The 13,872-nt window shown below is 46.9% G+C and overlaps 1 protein-coding gene across 2 annotated transcripts in view; it reads right to left on the bottom strand.

Moving 5' to 3' along the window:
* ABCC3 (ATP binding cassette subfamily C member 3) overlaps positions 1-10,393 on the bottom strand; it is a 47,601-nt gene extending 37,208 nt beyond the window's left edge. Inside the window, exon 1 of one of the 2 annotated variants that reach the window (XM_021555012.3) lies at positions 10,286-10,393. In XM_021555012.3, the coding sequence (XP_021410687.3) occupies positions 10,286-10,315 (30 nt within the window). In that variant the 5' untranslated portion in view covers positions 10,316-10,393. The remainder of the gene's footprint in view (positions 1-10,285) is intronic. The other variant, XM_085556801.1, reaches the window with a different exon arrangement.
* Positions 10,394-13,872: the final 3,479 nt, after the last annotated feature.

Genomic DNA, 13,872 nt, shown 5'->3' on the forward strand with positions numbered 1-13,872 from the left:
TACTTTTTTCCCCAAGTCTTCTCCCATCCCATCAGGGAGGTGGAAGGGATTAGTGAGCAGCTGCTGGCTGGGGTTAAACTATATATGATGATATGTTAAATGTAACAAGGACTCTACAATGAATTATTAGTATTACTTTTAAATCAGGGAATCTTCAAGTTGTGTTTTTCATCAGGCAGGATCTGTCTTCATGGAGCTGGAAGTTCCACTTAACGCCTTTATAAATCACCACACTGACAGTGTGTGTTCCAGCATCCACTCCAATCCTAAACAACTCATTTTGAGTAAGAATATGACACAAAGGCTCAATACAATCTCTCCTGAGTGAGCCAACTTTTGTTAGATATTCAGTACAGCAGTAAAGTTACTGAACTCCACCCTGGAGAACAAACACAAGGAGCAACGGCTGAAGGGAGACACCAGCTCCTGGCCTCCTGTCCTCAAGGCTCCTGCTTTCATCTGCCTTTGTCTTTCTGAACTCTGTCCTGGGAAACAGAACGAGTTGCAATGCTTCTTGTGTCCTGTTCTGGCTGGGGGTGAAAATACCCACCTTGGACTGTCTGGCTGTGAGGGTTTTCTCTGGATTTGCTGCTGAAAGAGGTCTAACACACCGATGTTGGGGAGCACCCCTGCTCCTTGGCTCGTGGCTCTGTGCTCTCCTGAGAGCTGCTCACCTTGCCCTGGACATCACAGTTCTGCCCTTCAGTGACAGCCCACTGAGAAGACTCTGCAGGCAGCTCTGTGAACCAGGGCTGTGGTGACCCAGCAACAGCATTCCCCCCTCACAAGGGGAAGTACTCAGCAGCAAATGTCACAAAACTCATTCCCAGGGAAAGCACGAGAGCCAGCACATCCATGCCAGTCAGCACTGCCATTATCCCACGTGCTGCTGTTGTCCCACTTACCCACAAGCAAGTGCTGAGGATAACAACCATTACCTATTACTAATCCACACTCACCATGCTCTGTGCCTTCTCCTGACTCCCAAATGCAGCAGCATTCCCTTGGATGCAGGATGCTGGAGGCTCTGCTGGTGAGATACAATACTGCAGAAATCACCAGCCCACTACACTGAACTCCCTGGGCACACAATTTACTTAATCCTCTAGTACTAAAATACAATGGAAACACTCATGAGGAAAGATTAGAGATGCTTGTTACAGCTTCACAGCAGAAAAGGGGTCTCTTGGAGTTTAAAACTTACAAATTAGTGGGACTTTCTCCTGATCACTTAAGGATATCATTGACAGGGGCCCTTGCCACAGCTTTCACTCACACCCTTCACTCCCATCTGTCTTTAGATAAACACAGTTCTTGTATTAAGGGCAATCTTGGCAGTAGGACTTACATTTAAATGACTGGTTTTAAATACATGATCTTCAATTACAGGAAGGTATTCAACAGGGGAGGCTCTGAGCAGCATTAAATCTGCTCTAATACTTCATACTTTCTATTACGTTCTCCCCTCTGGAAAAGAACTATTTGCTATTGAAAAAGCCATCCTTGAAACTGGTTTCTTTAAAAGAAATAAAAGTTCAGTGCCACGTATCTTGGGCTTCCTGCACATAATCCAATAGAGCATTTAAAGAACAAACAGAAAGCCTAGAACTCAGCTGCAAAACAGAGACAGGGAAATTCCTGTCTGTTCCTTTCCCAAAATCCCCAGATGATGCTGAAGAAGCCTGCTGAAAAAGACCAGCTGGAGTTTTGGTCCTGAGTTTAAGTCTAAATCAACTCCTACTCCATTACAGAAGCTTAAAACAAAGCTGCCTCACACTGGCTTTACCCAGCAGTAAAAATAATTGTTGAAAATGATGCCGTGGAGTGGCTACCTAGAACAGAGGCTAGACAGAGTTAAGAGAATAATGTAGGTATTTGTTAAAGGTCTTCAACAGGTACATCCTGGCAGTGCAGGAGCCTTGCAGAGGCCACACCCAAGATGGATGAGGATTATGAGTTCTTCAGACAGTAATAAATTTGGTCTATCTGCGTATCAGGGGTTAATCCTCCAATTACTGCTTTGGGTAATGAAGTCACAGTCCCTCAGTTTGTTCCCCCCCTTTCCCCCCCACATTCACTTTTGTTTATTCTTTTCTGGGGCTGAAGCAGAGGGTGTCCTTGGATCTGGAAGGATTGTTTTGTCTGACCAAACTGAGAAGAGAGCTTATTCACACCCTACATGGAGTTCAGAGTTATATACTAATGCAGTACAGGATCTGAAAAATATAAAAGCTAAAATCTTGAGGCATCATTGATGCTGCAGTAATGTTCCTCAAACAGTAATAGAGAGCATCCAAACCCTAGGGAAGACTTACAGCATCTCTGCAGTGTTAAGCAGTTCTCTCCTTTAAATGGATACATTAATACATATTTCTCTTTAAATTTCTACAGCTCCAAAAGAATGGTGAGAAGCACAGGAAACACAAACCCAACGTTTATCTGCTGGAAGGTGAAGGCCATTAGGCTGAAGTCATTCACACCTTACCCAAGGCCAACACAAACCCTATCAGTGATTCCGTGTCAGTCATCTCTAGTTTGCATGTTATGGAAGATTAACAACCAAACTGGAAAGCTGGCCAGGAAGGTACACATCCAGTGTGGAAGATAGGGGAGTGAGTAACTGGAAGTAACAATGCTTCCCAGTGTTACATTAACACAGGAATGGTTTCTAACATAGAACAAACTGTTACTGGGAATTAAAATGCAAAGCAGACTCTTCCTGCCCTTCTTTTGCCCTTAGGTCTGGTCAATATCCAGCCACAGACTTTCACTTGCACAGCCTGGGGAAAAGAAAATAAATAAAAGGAAAAAAAGCAAAAGGAAAGGAAAGAAATAAATAGGATGTCTTTCTCTTGGCTCTACCACATTGCCTCCTCCCAGGAATGAGAGTGGATCTGAACTGCAACACTAAGAACTACCAGGGCTCAGTCCTGGCTACAGTACAAGCTTCAGCTCAGCCTCTTCAGGTCTCACCTCCCATTTCTACCTGCTGTCCATCTCCTCTGCTAGGTCCTTGTTAATAAACTCTTTGGGACCAACTCTAATAGTAATTTTAGAGCAGAAATGCCAGCAAGTACAGCTCCACGCCTGCAGAAGTGCCAGTTTCAAATGGGCTTTTCAGAGCACCAAAGCAACAGCGTCACCATTCCATAAGGAGCTGGATGCTTCATTAACCCCGAGTGGCTGCTGCACAACTCGAATCTTTCTCAGGATTACAGAACAACCTTTCCCCCACCTGGTAAGAGGTAACAACATCCTCCACTGCAGCAACACTGCTCAGAAAGAAGGCGGGGTTGAGGGACATAAAACTCCTACATGAACCACACAGTTAATAACCAGAAATGGGATCCTTCTGTTCTACAAAGCACACTGCACCAATTCTCTGCATAAGTGAAGGACACTGGGCAGGAAGCTGAACTTTCTTTTCCAGCAATAAAAGGATCATTAGTGGGTTATATTAAAGAATCAAATAGGCCTGGCACACGGCCAGAGCCTATAGGAATTAGTTTACAATTGTGGAGCAACTTGTCACAGGTTTTGCTCAAGCTGAAGTTTTATGATACAAATGCCACTAACCACACCATGTACTTGAGAACTAGACAGCAGTGCTAGGCAGTAATTTCCTTTTTTATTCTCTTTTCAGTTTTTGAGTTTTAGGATTAGAAGTTCAGAGCTTCTTTGCTGTCAGGTACAAAAACAAGACAGGATGAAAAAAGGCAGGTTTATATTTCCCACAGCCATGGGAGCCCAGGTAATGGGTTTTTTTTTCAGAAAAGCACCTGTAGCCTCAGGGAGATAGTGAAGGAGACCACACGATATACATGGATCTAAGACAACATACACCTAAAGTAAAAGTAAAATCCATCTATTTCAGCTGTTTCAGTAACACTCAGTCCCTCTTGCTTGGGCAGAGGGACATTTTTACTTGTGGAGGGGAGGGCATGCTGCAATCATACAGGCAAAAATGCTCGAGAATCAAAAGCAGGATTGAGAAGAAAATGAAACCAAATTGTTCCTACACAAGAAAGTTTCCCACTGTCTTTTAAAATTGACCACAGCTACATACTGTTGGAGAGAAAACTTCCTGTTATTGGCATCATTGATGGCTTTTCCTACAGCCTTGTGCAAGCACCACTAAAGGAGTGGGGTACCCTGCTGCAGACCAGTGTGATAATGACTGGTGGGGGGGGGGGATATACTTGATTTAAGCCATCCCATCTCCTTTCAGTTAAAGGAATTCAGTTAATTTAAGGATCACCATAAATGTAGCCCAATTGAAGACACGGGAAAAGCACAAACAGCTGCAGTTCCACTGTAATGCCATTTTAAGCTAGCCCGTCCAGTTGGGCTGATGTATACTACTAATAAAAAGGATTGTCACAGAAAAATTGCCACCAGTGCTGCTCTGAGACCATTTGGAAGATATTCTAGAATAAAAATTGTTCAACTGGGGGGAAGAGGAGAGAATCTTTAATTGCACAAATGTGAAATGCATTCTCAGTTTCAGAGAGAAAAAAGAAATTATTATTTCTGAAACTGACTTTTGACTTTTGAAACAACTCCTATGAAACAGTTTATCTTCTCCATCTCCTTCATTATTGTTCTTATTCAGGGCTTTGTGACACTGGCATGTGACATTACTGTAAATTATCTAAATTTTATTGCACTGACTTCACCTGTCACGCTACCACGAGATTAGCCCAGGGACAAAATGCCAGCTCACATAGGCCCAGCATGGATCAGGGCTGTTGGCTGTTCAAAAGCCTGGGCACACTCCCAGGAAGATCTCTGTCTCATGGCCACTCTGCTCTCCACAAGCTCAGCCAAGGAATTTGCAAGTGGATAATGGCCCATCACAATCAACGAGGGATCAGAAGACAAATCAAATAGGAGCTTACTGGGAAAAATCAAAGACCTCACTTAACATGCTTTTCAAAATAATTTTCTTAAAATAAAAAAAAAAAAAATTCAAACACTAATAGTCTCCTTATTTTAATACATTACAAATTTGCACATGTTGAAAGGAAATTATTATCTCTCCCATGAAATAGCAATTTGCCTACCAGGTAGGTGAGGCACATCTCAAAATGCTTTATATTCCTAAGTACAGTGATTAAATTTTAGCTACATTTTAAGGGGCTCCTCATGCAACTCGGATTGAGTTCCAGTATAATTTCTTTTCAGGAGGCAAACTTTATAGTATTCCAAAGTCCCAGACATCACAGCTACCAGCTCTGTCACATAAGCTAAAATGGGCCAGGGAGGAACAGTTGTGTTGAAAGCTGATGAGTTTAATTAATTGACAATGTCACCAAAGGACTCGCTTGATACTGGCAGCTTTCAGTGGTATCAAATTTTGCTCATAACTCAGATCCATACTTTGTCTTTCCTAAAGAGTGTCAAATCCAGGCTATTTGACTACACAGTCTTGCCATTTACACACAGATGAAAGGTATCAGGTCCTGGTTAATACTCTAAATCCGAAGTTAAATATTTATATTTATCCTGCTTCTGACATTTTGATTCTCTGGCCCCAGTCAATTAGCAGCAGCTTCCATTCAACTCATGTCAAAAATCTGAAAATCTCAGAGCATTGGAGCTTGAGCACTTAATTGATTTTAAGTTCAAGATGTTGCCAACCTAGCTACCCTTTTGAGAGAGCATAACTTCACAGATTTGATGTCTGAAGGGACTATTAAAGTCACCTAGTTTGATCTCCCACCTAACATGAGAAAGAACACAGGTATCTCATGCAGTTATTTGTGAAGAGATTTATAGGAGTGGGATTCAGCTGAAGTTGGATGCAGTTAACAAAGATTATATAGAGATCTATATCACATTTAAGTATCTATAAACAAGGAACACTCTGTGTTTAGCACAAGGTGGCAGAATTAGAAGCTAAAATACAAACAATAGCTAGTCTGGATCATACCACCCAACTGCAGGATCCTTCCTTGGCAGTGATCTCCCATCACCTTCTGCTTCACTCATCTGTTGGAATTGATTTAGCTGAAAATATAATGGAATTGTTAAAATTAAATGTTTTATGATTAATTTAAGGCCAAAACACATAAGTTGTGGTAGGGGTTTAAATAGACTTGTACACATGCTACGAGTATACACCATTTGTCATATTCCTTGAAATAAATACTTCTGCCTTACTACAGCTATCCTGAGTCATCCTCAACTTCAAATAAATTAAACATGATGCAGCAAAAGAGGAAGTTATGCAGAAGGGAAACTTGTGGCACTTTGGAAATGCATTTTCCTGCTCTGCTGGTTCAAAGAGCAGCATGACTTTTAGCCCAAGTCTACCAAAACTTGACAGAATGACTCAAGTGAAGGAAAACCCACAAACCTAAAGGTTAAAAGGGTGCTTTGTATGGGATTATCACAAAGCCAAGACTGAGGTCTCGCTTACTCTTGAGAGTTGCTGCAATTTCCTGCTGGATTACTCAAGAGCCTCTGGATGAAGAAGGAGCCAGCACTGCACATGGGCTGGGGAAAAACAAGACATCTGTCAGGATACCAAGACACAGGGAGAACGAGGAAACTGAGATGTCAGCTGAGCAGGTTCAAAAGGAACTGAGAAATTGTGGTCTCCCCTTTGAAATGTTCTATCAGTTGTTCCCTTGTTTCCCATTTATGCTGTTAAAAAGAACACACCACCCAAAATACAAGCTGCTGGTTAAAGCCCGGGCACTTTACCTGTCTGCAGACCAAGTGCCCCTCATCCCAACATTACTCAACGTCAGTGCTGAGCACTCAATATTTTGATCTCACAGCAGCCACTGTGCCATTGTGTACTCAGAGAGGCTGAGCTGCAGAAAGACAAGATTTCTCTCCACTACAAAAGAATGTGCTTTTTTCCAAGTTTCTGCTCTTTAATCACTAGGCCAAAACACTTGTGTAGCAAACACTCCCCAGGAGATCACTTTGCTCTCCACTCAAACAAGCCACTCACGTTTTACTACAGTGGAATAAAAAAGCAATAAAAAAGTGGTAATTCATCAGTATCTGCTTCTCAAACTGCGATTGTGGGTCATGTTAATTGGCACACCAGTTTAGCACTCTTACTATCACACAGCAAATATGTGACACAATAAATTGAAGGTAATTATGGTCACTGATGAAGAACACACCTAAAGCCTGCCTTGTGTGGGTATGTGCTATCACATTCATCTCCTCCCCAAAGGCATTTAGCATGGGAACTCTCCTAGTAGATATTAACTGAAGTAGACAGTATGATTCCAAGTTTTCAGATGAAGAGATTCTCCATAATGCATTATGAAAACATAATATTCCAGTTGTTCCTCTTTTCTATATAAATAAACCTACATTTGTATTAGCAATTTGCTGATTCCATGTTCAACAGGTAAAGCAGTAGCTGGAAGCCAAAAAAGCCTTTATAGATTTCTAATGTGATCTACAGTGCTCCCTTTCATTTCTTATTTCTGAAATGGGTTGAACAGGAAATGATTTTGCCTCTGCAAAGAAATAACCACAAAAAATGCAATCAGCAAAATTTCCAGCAAAATTCCCCACCCTGAATCAGAGCTCAGCCTGGAGAAAAGGAGGTTCAGGAGGAACATTTTCACTCTCTACAACTCCCTGACAGGAGGGCACAGCCAGGTGGGGGTCAGTCCCTTCTCCTGGTAACAAGCAAAAGAATGAGAGAAAATGTCCTCAACTCGTTGAAACCTTAAAACTAAAAACAAAAACAAACCTAAAAACAAGTCAAAAAATCCAACATAAATCAATAATCTGTTTAAGTTGATATATTTCAAGATAAATATTTTCATGAGCTAATTGTGAACTATTTGGGTTTTATTCTCATGCCCTTTTAAAAGAAAAGTATTGTAGTTGATTTAAACTCCAAATAACTGCTTAAACTGGAGCAGCATACTTCCTTTCACTCTAAATAGTTTTAAAACTGACACCAATACAACATCCAGCTTCCAAAAATGTCTAGATTTTCTTTGACAAAAAATGGAGAGTCTAACTAAGTTCATCAGCTAATGAAAAAATGAACATTAATACTGGCTCACATTTGATCAAGTTCTTGTTTTGAACTGCAAAGCTGGACACCATTCATTAGTTTGGTGCACAGAAACACCAACTTTTGTGGGCAGATTTCTGATAGAAGCCTCTACATATTTGTACAACAAAAAACTTCAAGGTGACTGTAATCTACCTGGTCATCACTTAAAATATCCTATAAAATCAGTGCACCGTGTACACTCCTGCTAACAGAAAACACGGCCAAAAATAGGGCAACCACTGAGTTCAACCTGCTGGTCATGGAGTCACAGTGTTAAATTTCTCAGAGTTGTTGAGTTCCACTTTTTAAATCAATTAAACAGATGGAAAGTTATTCCTACCCCAAGCACCTGTGGAAGAAAAAAGAAAATAAGTCCACAGAGAGCACAGACCCCAGAGAGCAGCACAGGGGGCACCATGCTGGTGCTGGAGTGGAACACTACAGCATAGAATACAGAATGATACACATACTTCATACTTCAAACCAGGAAATATGTCTGGCTATTTACATTAACACATCAATAAACTGCTACAAGAGCTGTTCTCTACCAGCCTCCCTTGAGAAGCTAAGACCTGCTTCTGGAGGCAGCCAATGGATCAGGGAGCAGGGTCAATCTGTTTGTGCTTGTTCCTGTTCTAGAAGTGTTGATGGTAGAAATATAATACACGAAAATACTTGTTTGAGCAAGCTTATCTGCCAGCTGTTGTGGCAGAGAGAGTGCAGAGCACTTGGAAATGAAATACAAACAAAGAAATGCAACCAAGGGGCTTAGGAGCCAAATTCCTCTTTTAAATAATAATATTAAGACAGATATTGAAAGATAATTAGTTGTCTGAGGATTACTCAGCATAAAGTGCTCAGAGACAACTGTGTGCTGTCCTGTAGTAGCTTTCCAGCAGCGATGCAACTTCGGACATTTCTTTTTATTTCAGTTCCTCATTAGGAAAAAAACTCTCCCTTGAGCTGAAGTGGTGTAAGAAAAAGGGAACACACAAAAACTGATTGACCGGGGGGGCAGTTCCAGATTCAGCATATGTGCTCCAATCCCCATGGCTTCTCATGGTCTGAGTGTCTGCCTACAGAGGAGAGAGGCAAACACCACGCTGTACCTCCGGAAACCCAGCAACAGGACTTACACACTCTCACCATCAGAGCAGACCATGGCAGCAATTCCCAAAACTTTTGTGCTTACAAACCCAGCGCCCGCTGCAGCCAGCCTTTCCAAAGGGCTGAGGGCTCCGAGTGCTGACAGAAGTCACCACAGGCCGCCGGGGCTGCTACCAACCCATCCCTCTCCTAGCAGCACCAAAGCACTGAACGGAGCACTTCATGGCAGTGACTCCGAAGAGCAGAACACGCGCTAGAACGGAAAGGAAGAGCCCTGCGTTAATCGCCGTGAGGTCCGGAGGCTGCGAACTGTGCTGGGAAAGCCGCATGGGCTGCTTTGTGAGGGGCGCTTGACTCTGGTGTGGAGATGCTGCAGCACGGACAGAACGGAGCGGCTCTGTGCTGCTCCTGCCCGAGCGGAGGCACCGGACCGAGGGACGGCCCCGGGACCGAGGGACGGTGCTGGGACCGCGGGACGGTGCCAGGACCGAGGGACGGTGCCGGGACCGAGGGACGGTGCCGGGACCGAGGGAGGCACTGGACCGAGGGACGGTGCCGGGACCCCGGGATGGTGCCGGGACCGAGGGATGGTGCCAGGACCCCGGGACGGTGCCGGGACCGAGGGACGGTGCCGGGACCGAGGAAGGGTGCCGGGACCGCGGGACGGTGCCGGGACCGAGGGACGGTGCCGGGACCGAGGGACGGTGCCGGGACCCCGGGATGGTGCCGGGACCGAGGGACGGTGCCGGGACCCCGGGATGGTGCCGGGACCGAGGGATGGTGCCAGGACCCCGGGATGGTGCCGGGACCCCGGGATGGTGCCGGGACCGAGGGACGGTGCCGGGACCGAGGGACGGTGCCGGGACCCCGGGATGGTGCCGGGACCGAGGGATGGTGCCAGGACCCCGGGACGGTGCCGGGACCGAGGGACGGTGCCGGGACCGAGCGAGGTGCCTCCCTCCCCGCAGCAGCCGCGGGAGCGGACTGCCCGTGCCCGGCCCGGGACACCGCGGAGCCCCGGGCGGAGCGGGCGCGGCTCTGTCCCGGCTCTGTCCCGGCTCTGTCCCGGCGCTGTCCCGGCTCCGTCCCGGCCCCTCCGCCGGGCAGGGAGGAGAGGGAGAAGCTTACGAAGCTTACCCAGAAGCGGGACCCGCAGAAAGCCTCCATACCGCGGAGATGCTGCCGGCGCACGGCCGGCCCCGGGCGGAGGCAGGAGCCGGTTCCGTGCCCGCCCGCCCCGCCCCGGTCCCGGCCCGCCCCGCCCCGGTCCCGGCCCGCCCCGGTCCCGGCCCGCCCCGGTCCCGGCCCGCCCGCCCCGGTCCCGCCCCGCCCCGCCCCGGTCCCGGCCCGCCCCGGTCCCGGCCCGCCCGGCCCGCCCCGGTCCCGCCCCGCCCCGGTCCCGCCCCGCCCCGGTCCCGGCCCGCCCCGGTCCCGGCCCGCCCGGCCCGCCCCGGTCCCGGTCCCGGCCCGCCCCGCCCCGGTCCCGGCCCGCCCGGCCCGCCCCGGTCCCGCCCCGCCCCGGTCCCGCCCCGCCCCGGTCCCGGCCCGCCCCGCCCCGGTCCCGCCCCGGTCCCGGTCCCGGCCCGCCCCGGTCCCGGCCCGCCCGCCCCGCCCGCCCCGCCCCGGTCCCGGTCCCGGCCCCGGCCCCGCGGGCGGCGGGAGGAGCCCGCCGCACGGGACAAGGGCTGCTCCAATGAAGGGCTGCTGTTCCTCTGCTCCTGAGCCCGGGCGCCTCGCACCGTGGGTGTGTTATAGAGAAAAACTGGTCCGGCCAAATTAAAAATGAAAAAAAAAATTTTTGTTGTATATCGAATTATCTCTGAGACAGCCGCAAGGAAAAGGACAGTGCCGAGCCCGGGATCGGCGCTGGGTGTGTCCCAGAGTGGATGCCCCTCGACAGAGGTTCCCCCTATGCACACACCACCCTCTTGGACCAAGCAGTTCTTATAGGAAATTTTCTGCCCGAGGCCGGGATTTCGGCAATCCGCCTTTGCTTCCCATTCAAAGTCCCACATATTCATAAAGTTTCTTTTCTCTGTGCGGTGGTTGAACAATCCGGGTCCAGGTGTGGACGATTTTCCTTGATGGAGTTATGGGAACTGTGGCTTTAAGATGTATCAGCCCGGAGGATTCCAGCGATCCCAATCTCGGGTCATTGCTGGGATGATCAACGCCCAGGCATTCCAGTATCACCTTGAGGAACAACCCATAGATTGCAAATTACCTTTTGTTAGAAACCGGTTTCGGATATGTGGGGGCAGCTCTCAGTGCTGGCGTGTGTGCTTGCAACAATATAAAATATTACACATATCATACCATACTTTCCTGAATAAATATAACAATCTTATATTGACACGAATTACAATCATCACATATAACAGGTGCTGTCCCAGCGCCCCATCTCAGTGTGATCTACTGAGACAGCCACGTCCCTGATGATGGAGGGGGACTTTGGTGGTACCCACGTGTCAAGGAGAAGCAGTGGAAACTCCTGTGCCTGGAAGTATGCTGGACAGGGCCCTGAGCAACGTGGTCTAGTGGGTGGCATCTCCACTCGTGGCAGAGGGTTGGAACAATATGATTCTAAGGTCCTTTCCAACCCACATCATTCTATGATTCAAATGAAGTGTGTGCTGAGGAGTGCACAAACCTGGGCCACTTGCTGGCTTTGGGCTGACTATGTACATCCATCCAGACCACTCAGGCTAATGTTAACATCATGGAGAGGCTTCTTGTCTACCTTTCAGAGTGCTGTGGAGTGTGATTTCCCCAGCAGGACTTAAGTGAGCATCACATCACTTCTCCATCCATCTACAGCCTCTTTCTTGATGCTGATTGCTTCTGCTGTGGACACGTGATTAAACCCGTGGCATGGATCCATTTTCAAAAGCCTTCAGTCAATATATTTTCATGATTATATGTAACTAATAGGTTTTGTAGTGTAGCACCTTGGACACAATCTGGATTTCACCTCCCTGTGATGCAGAAGCACTGTTTGCTTTCCTCTTTATTGGGGCTTCTACAGTATTATTTACCTTCCAACACTTGCTGTTTGTTAACCTGCTTGCTGCAGCTTCTGGTTCAATTAACATCATCTCCCACAAAGTAACCCTGCTGCCACAAATCTACTTCAATATTTTAAGAGTCTGAGTTTCTTTCATTTCTGTAACATGTGGAACTCTCAGGTAGAAGGATGTGGTCAAAAATGTTCACCAGAACAAAAAGGAGTAGAATAGAATCATAAATCAGAGAATCATAAATCAGAGAATTGGAGAACCAGAGAATGGTGTGAGTTGGAAGGGAGTTTAAAGCTCACCTAGTTCCAACATCCTGCCATGGGCAGGGATACCACCCACTTGATCAGGCTGCTCAGGGCCCCTGGTCCTGAACACTTCCAGGGATGAGACATCCATCTTCTGCTTCTCTGGGCAACCTGTTCCAGTACCTCAAAGAAGGACAGTGCTGCTGTGTCCCAAAAACCTATCATCCCTGAAGAAAAAAATATTCTGCTAATCTTTTGTGGAGATAATGGGACTGTTTCCCACCCAAAGTACTATCAGAGAAAGCCATGAGCACTGCTAAGAATTTGCTTTAGACATCTACTATAGCCTGGCTAAAGGTGTGCTGTTCTCATTAGTGGGGGCAGATAAGCTCTTGCCCAAGATAAGGTTCTCAGGTGATTGCCTACAAGATCTGAAATGTCAGACTGAGCCAGGCTAATCAACACAGTCACACTGCACCCCTCTGGAGGTAACTCTAGAGAAGCCCTTGCCAGCTGGGTGAATGACATCTGAGAACACAGTGGGTTGGCCTTGCAAGTCTTACTGCAAAACTTTTGTTCAGTGGAATTGCACTGCAATAAAAGTTGTAAGAAAATTCAGAAATAGCTGGGAGTTACTCCTTTATGGCTCTTTAAATCTCCTCTCCTGCAACAATCTCTGAGAGAAGCTGCTCTGAGAGAAGTGCTGAGAATTTAATATCTCCTGACACATGGACATGCTCCACTGGGTTTCTTGCACTAAGGAGCAGGATTGGGTGCAGTTTGAGAATGTGCTCAAAATTAAGGCCATCTCTGATTTTATGAGATGTCACAGGTACAGAGGCACCTCACAAACAGCTGCTGTAGGCTGTGTGTACAGAAAGGGAGAGGTTTACTCTATCAGTGAGCTGCACAATCCAATTGACATGTGAATTAATTCCTGATTAAATTATTGACTTTGGTGGTCCTGTAGAACCTCATACTTTCTACTGTATCCATAGAAGAGGGTCGTGAATTAGGGTATTTCCCTTGGTCTCACAAGACTCTAAATAAGGAGCCTTAAGTAATTCTGCCACTTGATTCATGTTCCTAACTAATGGTGGGCAGCTTCTGCTGTCAGTAACAGTTAATGCCATTAAAGAGGGATGAAAATGATGAGTGGGTGCCAGCTGGGGTGCTGGCTCCCCCAGCATCCCTCCTGAGCTCGAGGGGAGCCACTGGGCAGCCTGGACCTCACAGCAGACACTGTGACTTGCACTGGCTTTGCACTGACTTCCATGGCTGTCTGGCAAGGCAGACAAGCTGAGAGGGAAAGTTAAAGGCAGGAATTAAGGAAGTATTAACTTCTCAGACAGACAAGATAGAGGGAGAAGCTTAAAAGCTCCTGGGAAGGGCCATGGTAAAGGATTCTGCTGATGGTACAAAGCAGAGCCTGAAGCACTATCATGGGCAGCTCACTTTGGTC

The sequence above is a fragment of the Lonchura striata genome, chromosome 18, assembly GCF_050655825.1.
Source record: "Lonchura striata isolate lonStrDom1 chromosome 18, ASM5065582v1, whole genome shotgun sequence".
NCBI lineage: Eukaryota > Metazoa > Chordata > Aves > Passeriformes > Estrildidae > Lonchura > Lonchura striata.